Raw genomic sequence first — 10,649 nt, 5'->3', positions numbered from 1 at the left:
GTCCCTGTTCTGTGTCTTTCTATACAGAGTAAATTAAGCAGTGTATTTCTGGATGTAGTTTGTTCATACAGACTTGCTCTCTGCTCTGTTCTGAGGGGTGGAAGGAAAGAACTACTAAACCCTTTAAATAGACTAAGGTGATGATTTAGTGTACTCATCCATACCCCACTAGCTAACACAGCACTAGACTGACAAACCTAGAAATTAAAGCAAAGGGTAAAGTTCAGTCTTAAGCAGAATTTATCCACGGATCACAAGTGAGCTTTAAATAAATATAAGGCACAAAATCTGCCTTCTCTTAATTCATATTGACAAAATTTCCCACAGGTGGCTTGTCTGTTTGTAACTATTGGCATGATGTGCTCTTTTAGCCATTTAACTTGTTTTCATTTTTATTAATAGCTTGTCAACCTGAGGTTTAGTGTATCATTTTTATTGGGAGACAAAAAGCTTACATGCCACAATGTTTGCGATGGCACTGTAAATTACACACTGACTCCAGCTTGCACATCTTCAACACCTGCAACCTTTTACGTTCTTACCATTGCTGTGCTGCTTAGTGACTTCGCATCAGAAAACACTGATTATGTCAACAGGTTGTGTGAAGAACATGACTTCTTTTTTTTCTGCCTGCTTGCTACATCAGTAGTAATTTACTGGGGGTACTATCTCAGCCTTTATCCTGCCCGCCAGTTGACTTTTTGAAGTCTGCTTTGCAAAAGTTCACATGGATGCTCTGGGAGGAAAAAAAAATCCTGTTATTGGAGTAATTAACAAAATAATGTTTTCCTTGTATTTTCCTGAGGTTTTTCTTCCTAGCCAGTTTCAGTTTTGAAGATGCAACTGAGGCTTGTTTTTTTTTTTTTTTTAGGACTTTGTTTCACGTTCCTTCTCAAATTGTGTGTCACTTGAAATTTTTTAATGCTTGGAGACTGATATTTTGAGGGTAGTGATGTAGACAGTGACAGTACTTTGAGGTTTTCCTTTTCCAGAGCTCTGTGCATATTTGAGGTCTTGAAGGTAATAGTTAGCTTCTGATAGATGCTGCTGCTGCCACTTTCATAAAAGAAAAGAGAAAGCACTAAGGGAAATTTCCTTTCTTTACTATTTTTTCCCTTTTCTAAAAAATTTCCACTTCTGATTCCTTTTTAAATGCATCTGTTTTCTGTTGGCTACAATACAAGTGATATATTGGAAACAAGTGTCAGACCTGTGCAAGGGACATCAACCTGATGTTTGGGGACCCATGCGTCAGCAGCAAGAGAGAGCTTTGTCTCTTGTAGGGTGACCTCTAGTTGAGTATTCAAAGACATAATAAGGTAATTTCAGTCCATCTCTGAGTATGTCTTGTGTTTATCTGTTCATAGGCAGGTGTGGTCATTGCTATTAATGACAGTCGGTGTGTGTATCTCACGGTCCTACATTCTGATGTACTTTAAAGAAAAATGTGCTCCTTAAAATTACAGCAATTGATTCTAGAATGTATTCCACTGCTTGGCAAACTTTACAACCTACAGCTTGTTGACAAATAGAAGGTTGATCTGGATTTCTCCCAGGTGCAGACTCCTTGATTGACAAGCTTTGACAGCACTAAAACACTGGAATAGCACCTAATGGAATTAATTCACTGTGTACAGTTGGGGAATTTTAATGACATTCTGTTGCCATAAAATGGGATGTGCAGTTTCTACTTTGTGATAGGGTTTAATGCTTTTGATGTGGGGGACAGTCTGCTATGAGAAGATAAATCTGTACTGCAAACTAACTAGAGTTTTGGGGTTTTTTTCCCCCTTCTTTCCTTTTAGTATTGGATGAATGAATATACTTCTTCCCTTGGAATTGGAGTGTTTCATTCAGGTATAGAGGTGTATGGCCGAGGTATGTACAAGAAAAGCATAACTTACTTTTCGTTTCAGTAATGCTGTTATTTAAAAAGCATTTTTCAGGTAGTGAGGAGAGTCTAGCTCCCGAAACCTGTTCATCTCTTTTCTCATCTTTTCTGCCTCTGGAAAAAGACCTTGGACATGAATAATCTGGTAGCTGTCATGGATTCTTTTGTATAAAGCTATGCAACTATGAAAAAGTGTACAATTTATTCAGCTAGGCATAGAAATCTTTATTTTAGGTTTGGAAATACTTAAAAAACCCTACATTTAAAAAATGTGTGCTTTGTGTAAGCATGGTTGAATCCTTTCCTCAGTATTCTGTCAGCACTTAGTGCAAGGAGTTAATTTTTAACTACAGGAGCAATAATCTGTTGCAGAGGCACCTAAAAGTGCGCGATGCTCAGGAAAAAGTCTATTCCTTATTGGTAGGTTGGTTTTTTTTAGAGACAATTTCTTTTATAGGCATCCTATACATGCTGTTCATAAAAGATACCCTTGTGGTAAATAACAACAATGCTTTTCAATTTTGCTAAATGGGTTGTGCTTGGGTGCTGCAGCCTCCTGATCTGTTCAGGCCACTTGGAACCTGCATTGCAGCCAGGAGGTATTTCTGAGCACGCCACAGCACGGGCTCAGGTCTGAGGTGTTTCTGCCCACAAGTGTAATGACACAATGAGGTGATGGTGTTGCTGCAAGTAGTCCAGTTAAAGAAGGAAAATCTGCTGCAGCTTTTTGGTTGGTTTTTTTTTTTTTTAATGTGTTGGGAGGTGAGAGGAAGGAGCAAAAGGCAGGGCGTGCACTCCCAAGACCAGACTGCCCAAAGTTATCTTAAACTATGTTTCGGTAGGTATAATGGTCACATTGTATCTGGTTTTGCAAGTGTTACCAGAGCAACAAATTGGCAAAATGCAACGCTTTGTGTTAAAACTTTTTTTAAAATTTGTTTTAATCTGACCCAGAAAGACCTGACTCTTAATAGTGCTGTGCCTGAAGCCCAGTTTTTGAGCTGTGCCAAATACATGTGCCTCCCTTCCTGCTGGGATTATAGCAGCTTTCTCATATAGCAGGTCATGCCCCTGCTAGAACAATGACTTGAATTTTTTGAAGCACATCAAACTTTTTATTTATTAACCTGTTGTAAAAAAGATTAACCACAAAATTGAGTGCTAGACTTGGATGATGTGTTAAGAGTTTTGAGGAAAGGAAGTGTGAAGTCATGCTTAAAGCTTTTTATTACACTCTGGGTGCGGCGTGCTGTTATCTTACAGACACAGACAGAAAGCTACAGCACATCATGATATTTTCATGTAGTGTGAGTGCTTAAGCCAGCAGATGCTTTGTGCAGACCTGAGATGCGTGCACTGGTTTGTTTTCTTGTTATAGTAAAGAACTCGTGACAGTTGTCTTGCAAATCAAGACATTTAAAAAACCTGTTAGGCCACTGCTCACTGCCACACTGAGGGCTGTAGTGTACACTGAATAGAAGTGCCATCAGGCCTCTGAGGATGCAGTACTTTGAATCCCCAATTTAGACATATGTAAGTGGAATTTTAAAGACCAGTATGTGTAAAGAACATTGGCGAGATGTACAATTTAACTTGTAAATGCTCACTTATACAATGAAAACAGTATGTACTTACTGCAAAGTTATTCAAGTTAAACCTGTACACTGATGTAGGAAATTTCCTGTCAGTTTTTACTTATGCTGAGTAGTAACTGATAAAATTATTAATTTCCAGCTCATTTCATCTGCTCCCCATGTAAATAACATGTCTGGTTGCTAGCTTTAGATCCTTGTGAAGTCATCTTCCAGTCAGTGAGCTCTGCTGTTTTTTACTGTCATCAGATGCTGTTTTTGTTAAATCTGAGCTTTCTCTTTCAGAATTTGCCTATGGTGGTCATCCGTACCCTTTTTCTGGAATATTTGAGATTTCACCAGGAAATGCTTCTGAGCTAGGAGAAACATTTAAATTTAAGTAAGAAAGATTACCTATTTTCTTGCTCTTTGAGAAAGTATATGAAAGAGACAATTTGTTGCATTTATTTTTGAGGGTAGATGTATTGAATTGTACAGGATTTCTGACTTGCTGAGAAATTCATGTGTTTGCATAGAAATGAAAGATGGACAGAGGTGACGAGACAATGAAGTGTCTACAGCAAGGAACATTTTTTTAGCATACCATTAAATTCCTTAAGTGCATACAAATTTTGTGGACTTGTGGCTAACTTTTATTACTCAGTGTAAGCAATGCAGTAACTTTTTCAAGGTGGATAATTGGCAAGGAAATATAATCTCTCGTGAGAAAGGTGAAAGTGGTGCCATAAAATGGAATAGAAAGAATCTTTGTTATTCTTGGAGAACAGAAAGATCTTGCTACCCACAGTGGGGTGAATTTTGAGCAATGTATGAACAGTAGTCCGCCTATATCATGGCAGCCTGATCATCTACTCTCTTTTTCTCTTCTAGAGAAGCTGTGGTTCTAGGCAGTACTGACTTTATGGAAGATGATATAGAAAAAATAGTAGAAGAGCTTGGAAAGGAATTCAAAGGAAATGCTTATCACCTAATGCACAAAAACTGCAATCACTTTTCTTCAGCTTTATCTGAGGTAAACAAACATAAAGGTCTATAGAAAGGTTCTTCACAGGTGGCTACAGAGCATCATCTCCTTCTGGTCCTTTGGAATGTTTGGTTTAATTTTCAGCTTCCTATCTCCAATACCTTGGGCAAATGTCACTATTTTTCAGGTTGTATTTGTGCTTATGTCCCAAGCACCAGATTTTGCTGCTAAATGTTGTTGTCATACATAGCTTGTGTTAGAGCAGAGGTGTATTCCTAAAGAGATACCTAGTAAATAACGTATTAACAAGATTTCAAAATAATTTCAATTGTTTCAGGGACTGCTCCTGAAGATAGAACTACATGTTAGTTTTGTCAGATTACTTGTATTTCCCCACAGAACCATCACACTGAAAATAATTTTCAAGGTTATGACCTACTGTTAAAGAATAGCAAAGGCACTGAAGTTACGCAGACAATGTTAATCTTCTGCTTGAGAGGCTTTTGTCAAGTTATTGCTCTGCCAGCACTTGTGTCTTGGTCATGTAGATATTTGAGTGGTCATGCAAAGCATCTGACTGAGGAGTCGAAGGGGCTTTGCTTTTTCCCCTCACTTTGTTGTAACATGATCAGTTTGCTAATATGATTGAATGCCTGATCATTCACATGTGTATCCACACAAGGGAAAGGGTCAGGAACAAGTAATCCAGGACAATGAGGGGAATGGAAATTTTTATTGATAGTTGACAATCTGTGCTTGCCAGAATTTATTCTTATGTTTCATTGAAACACCCCAAAACAAGAATGGCTATTTTTCCCATGTGAACTTTCATAGATTTTAATTGGGTTTTTTTCCAAAATAGTTAATGCATACTTACTGTGTAGCCTGTGTTTTATGTAGACTGATCTTGGTACTGGTAGTGGAAAGTGGAAAATTTTATTGAGATGATGATTCATGTGCAATGCTGGTACAAGTAAGTAGGGTGAGACACTGACAAAGCTGCAGTTGGTGTGAAATCTGGCCTATATGGCCAGGGTTTTGCCATATTCTTCAGCTGCATGGTCATACTGTTTCTGTTTTAGGTCTTGTCCTATTTAGTGTTCAAATTGGCTATAGAAGTGGGTATAATTACAAGTTAAATGCTGCTCTGTTACAGCAGGGTAATGCTCACATTCTCCAAATTTGCACTGTAATACCAGAAGTGAATATGGAGGTAGTGAAGTAAAGTAGCTCACTCCTTGAATAGTGGCAACAAAATTACTTCATGACTGACGTGCAGTAGAAATTAAGTACTTATTGCAACTTTATGCATTTTTGAGGAGTTGAACCCAGCTGTGCATTGTTTAGCTCCTCCTGTCCCAATGAACTGAAGTGTGTGCTTGGCCTCTGCGTTGTAGGGTAGTGACGTCTTGTGGAAGTGGTCAGAGGCCACCACAGTAAAGAGCCTCAGCAGTGTGTGTAACTCCATACAACTCTGGTGTTGACACTGTCTTTCTGGGCACTTGATTTCAGGGTGCTTTTTTTGTACCAGTGAGGTTTCTCCTGCAATTTCTGTTTCTGAGGAGTTAGCACTGAACAGAAACCATAGCTTAACTAATTTCTGTGCCTTTTATAGAAGTTATTCAAGGAGAGTGAGGTGGTTAGGCTTTTCAGGACTTCTAAGAAAATCACAGATCCGTGTGTCCAGCTTTCACAATGGAGTATAGGTCTCCTTGTGGGACTTGGAATGCTGCCTTTACCGATGGAGAAAGTTGTCATTGTGCAGCTAACTTGGATGCTTCTTGACTGGCTTTTGTGATATGTAAACTGCAAGGCTGCTGCAGCTTTTGCTTTTTATTTACAGTACTGCAGTTTTGTTACTGCTGAATCCAGAAAACAAATTAACTCTTTCTTTTTCCTTCCCCCATAGATTCTCTGTGGAAAAGAGATTCCACGATGGGTGAATCGCCTTGCCTACTTCAGCTCTTGTATACCCTTCCTCCAGAGCTGCCTGCCAAAGGAGTGGCTAACTCCTGCAGCCCTCCAGTCTAGTGTTAGCCAGGAGCTACACGATGAGCTGGAGGAAGCTGAGGATGCAGCAGCATCAGCTTCCTTGGCAAGCTCAGCATCTGGGTCTAGAACTGGACGCCACACCAAATTATAAGTCCTCCTCCAAAGTAGCAAATGGTTTGAAATACTTCAGTTTGATCTCTTCAGCAATTGACTTCCTGACAGAACATGAGAGCCAACTCTAGAACATTGGTTTTATATGCAAAAAAAAAAAAGCTCTCATCAACCCCTGTTTCAGCTCAGGATTATTTACATAGTGAAAGGAACTGCTGGGAGAAAAGGGAAGGATTTTGTGTGAAGCCACCCTTTTCATTTTCACCTGTTTGGTAGACCTGAGTTAACATCTTGCATAAAGCAGAACTTAAATTATTTGTTTACAGTATTGTGTACTGCTGTTTACAAGTCCTGTAAGGACTCCTGCCACCATGGAAGAAGAAAGAATTTGAGTTTGATTTAACTGTTGGTATAAATGAAAAGCAGTGGTGTGATGCCCTGGATGAACTTTCCCCTTTGTTTTCAAGATTTAAGGCAGGAGAATGTTAAATTGAGAAATGCCAGAAACTGCTGAATACTATATATGTGAACAGGGTACTGTGCACTTAAAGTGGCTGATGTAAACAGGTAGATTCCAGGATGTAGGGAGACTGGTTTGGTCTAAAATCTGTTCCTAGAAGTATGACCTCTACATTAATGAAACTGTGGATTTTTGCACATATGAAGGGAAATTTCTATCTCATTGCAATGCACATCAATCCTTTTTTTTTTTTTTTTTTTTTTTTTTTGTAATTCAGCCATGTAGTTTTCATCCTGTCTTCTGTCTTTACTTGCAGTTTACTTCAGGATTTAAGCACATGAATATCATCTGCTAGAAGCATCAACAAATGTTTCACTTCTTTGCTTTACTTGATTTCAAACTTGTGTATATAAGTTAGTACTTGTATTCCTTTTTGTTTGTTCCATATAGTTTGGAATTGTGTAAAACAAGCCATTTATGGTTGGGGAATGGCCTTTGCTTCCTGCTGCTGATTTTGCTTCTTTTGAGTTTGTTAACATTCGCGTCCTTTTTTTGAGCTAAAAATTACTGCCCAGTTGTGCATATCTGCACAAATGATAGAGAAATCCTAATTTATTTTCCCACAGTCTCTGTCTGTGGCATTAACTTTCTTATCAGATGTAATGAAGAAAAACCTGAAAATTGCTTATGCACCTGCGTGTTTACACAGCAGAACCCACTAATCTGCACACATAATTGTATCTGAAGGTAAGAGATATTATTTTCTAAAACACAGAAATATGTTTGCTGGTAGATTATAATTAGAGCTAAATTATAATTAGTGATCAGAATATATAATGGAATGCCTTATTCTTGTTCACTTACCAAGAGAATTAATTGTTCTTCCAATCATTGGTGTAAATTAGTGAGGTTCTATTGTGCACATAAGGCTACAGTAGCACAAACATGAGGGAGGTGAGCTTGAGTATTTTGTAAGACTTGCTGCCTTAAACTAACAAAAAACATACCATCCCTAAACCAATCAGCTCACAAAGAGGTGTGCATTACTAGAAATACAAATGATTCTTACAAGTTTTATTTACAGTCTTTTGCTGGGTTTAGTTTATCCGTTGAATGAAATACTGACTCTGCAGTTTCTGCTGTTTAAAAGCAAAAAAAAGTCTTCTTGGGAGGCAAAATGCTTCATGTTATGAATGCTCCTGGCCATGGGTAGTGATGCCATTGAACCCTATGGGAAGGTGCAGTAGCTGTATCATAGTAAGAATTCTTATGGTTCCCAGCTCTGACTTGTGTTAGAAACAAGTGGAAGTTTTTCTGCTGCCACCTGGGTTGAATCCTTCATCAGACAGACTTTAGGTTTTCACTTATCTTCTGTGATGCAGTGTAGTAGAGAGAGAGATATGCTTAGTTCTGGGGGGGGAATCAAGTGAGACTCTTTCTGGAAAGAGCAAGATAATAGTAAAAGTCTCCATAACTGTATTTTGGTACGTGTTTTAATAATCTCTTCTACCAAGTGGGAAATGCTTAAGACTGGTGAGTCTGCCACTACATTCTCTGTTTGACCTCCAGAAGCTGGATATACTGACCCTCCCTGTTGAGTGCTTTTCACTCTGAATTTGCATTTTTCTTTCCTTTTTTTTTTCCCTGTAGTGAAAATGAATATGGTGGTCTCCAGTCAACTCTCAAGCATTACAGAACTGAATCTCGCACTACTCACAGCTCAGACAACAGGCTGCAGACAGGTTATTTTGTCTCTGCTGTGCAGCTGTGGTAGTAATGTGACTAAGTCTCTTGGCCGAGGCAGGTCCTTTATTTCAGCTCAGGGTTGAGGCCACTGATCTAGCAACGTACTGTAGCTTTTCCTAGGCTTTAGGAAAAATAAATAGAATGAATTTTCATTGCTACCTTTTATGTACCAAAATCAGCTTTTTAGGCTTCTGATACATCCAGAGCACTAGGTCACAAATCTCTACACCTTCATTAACACACACAATTGCAGCATGTACAATGCAAGAACGTGACAGATCACAGCACAGTTTTTATTTAGAAGTAAAACTAAGACTATTTTTTATAAAGCAGACTGGAAAGTTTGTAACAAAAACATTCATTTTATTGGTAGCTGTACAGGCGAAAATACTGTCTTATGCTCCATAAAGACTTTTGTTTGTTTGTTTGAAAACCATCAGTTTGTAAATCCTGTGAGGAAACTGACACCTGAACCCTGAAGGTTGTTGAGTATCGTATCAAAGCGAGCAGTACTGTAACTTCAATTGTGTGCTGTCAGCTCAGCCTCTGCTGGATGCCTGCAAGAAGTCACCCTGCCAGTGGTTACTCCGATTTGTTAGCAATAGAGCAAGTTACCTTTCACCAGCATTACTGCCAAGCAGGGATTACTTTAGTCTACTAACGACCACACTGTGCTAGGACTAGAACACTTCAAAATGCTGTGAGAAAGCTGGACACCTGTGGAATCTTTTCCATCAAAACGGGTAGAAAAATATCACCACTTCAGGGTTCTGTCTGTTTACTTTCTCATTCTTGTTTAGTTTTCTGTGAGATAGTACTTTTGATATGTATTACATTGTTTAACTCAGTCATTTTATTTAAATGCCATTTTCTGTTCAGCAAGCCAAAAAAATCCAATGTACTGTCAGTGTGCACCAGTAACTTCAGAGTGGCTTGGTAAAAAAAAAAACAAACAAACATAGTTGCATTACTTCTAAAATTTGCAATGCAATTCTGATCACTATTGATAGATGATAATTTTCACTGTTGGAAGTTGGTTACAAGCTGAATATTCACTGATGCATTTTTTGTAAACTTGTATTCAAGTTTACTGTACTACATAGTATTTGTATAAAATTCAAAGAATTTTGACTTTTGTTACCTGTACATGGCAACAAGTTGTCTAGCATCTTAAACTTAAATCCATCAGTTTATTAAAAATACTTTTATAAAAAAAAAAGTTGGCTGTGTGTGTTATTCCCTTTGTACCTACAGCTTGTTTCGGCAGTGCCACCCAAGCTGATGTTTGGTTTTGAACGATGGTTTTGAAGGACAGTGAGACTATCCAAGGGTTTCCTGTAGTTAAGCTTTAGGCTGTTAGGCTGACATGAGCATCAGGTGCTGTGGTTTGGTTTTCCTGAGGCATTAGTGAGAGCCACAAAGTTCCTAACAGACTACATTCAAAATGTGTTTAGATTTCGTGTACCACTACATCTGTTGGAGTGTCCAAACACTCTGGTGTGCTTGATACTTTGCAGATATCTTGTGCCATATCCTACAGATTTGCTCGAGAGCCTGGCTCTGTGGTCTGGATGTGCAGCAGAGGAGCAGCCATGAGGTGTGTGGGGTCTGTAGTGTCCACCTTCTGCCAGTTCCTTGGAGCAGAGCAGAAGTGCCCAGAGTACAGAGCAGCACCAGTGGCAACGCCAGCCTCAGGCACCGCTGGCTGTGCTGTGCCCGCCCTCGTGGCAGCAGTGCCGCTGTGGCACGGCCCAGCACTGATTCAGGGCCGAGATGTTCCCCTGGCTGTGGAACCAAAGAGCTGCCAAGCTATTGCCCGGACAGGGCAGCTCGGGAGTTGGGATGCAGCCTGCCCCCCTGTCTGGTTCTGTGGGGTGGTGGCACCTCTCCTTA

General features: G+C 39.3%; 1 protein-coding gene across 1 annotated transcript; it reads left to right on the top strand.

Annotated features, from left to right (window-relative positions):
* The first annotated feature begins 1,105 nt into the window (after positions 1-1,105).
* DESI2 (desumoylating isopeptidase 2) lies at positions 1,106-9,709 on the top strand. Its single transcript, XM_017740213.1, has 4 exons — positions 1,106-1,878; positions 3,769-3,862; positions 4,354-4,495; positions 6,357-9,709. The coding sequence occupies exons 1-4, from the start codon at positions 1,812-1,814 to the stop codon at positions 6,588-6,590; spliced, it is 537 nt and encodes a 178-aa protein (XP_017595702.1). The 5' UTR covers positions 1,106-1,811; the 3' UTR covers positions 6,591-9,709.
* The last annotated feature ends 940 nt before the right edge of the window (positions 9,710-10,649 follow it).

The sequence above is a fragment of the Corvus brachyrhynchos genome, unplaced genomic scaffold (genome assembly GCF_000691975.1).
Source record: "Corvus brachyrhynchos isolate BGI_N302 unplaced genomic scaffold, ASM69197v1 scaffold31, whole genome shotgun sequence".
Lineage (NCBI taxonomy): Eukaryota > Metazoa > Chordata > Aves > Passeriformes > Corvidae > Corvus > Corvus brachyrhynchos.
Note: the sequence above shows the minus strand (reverse complement) of the source record. Positions and strands in the feature narration are given on the sequence as shown.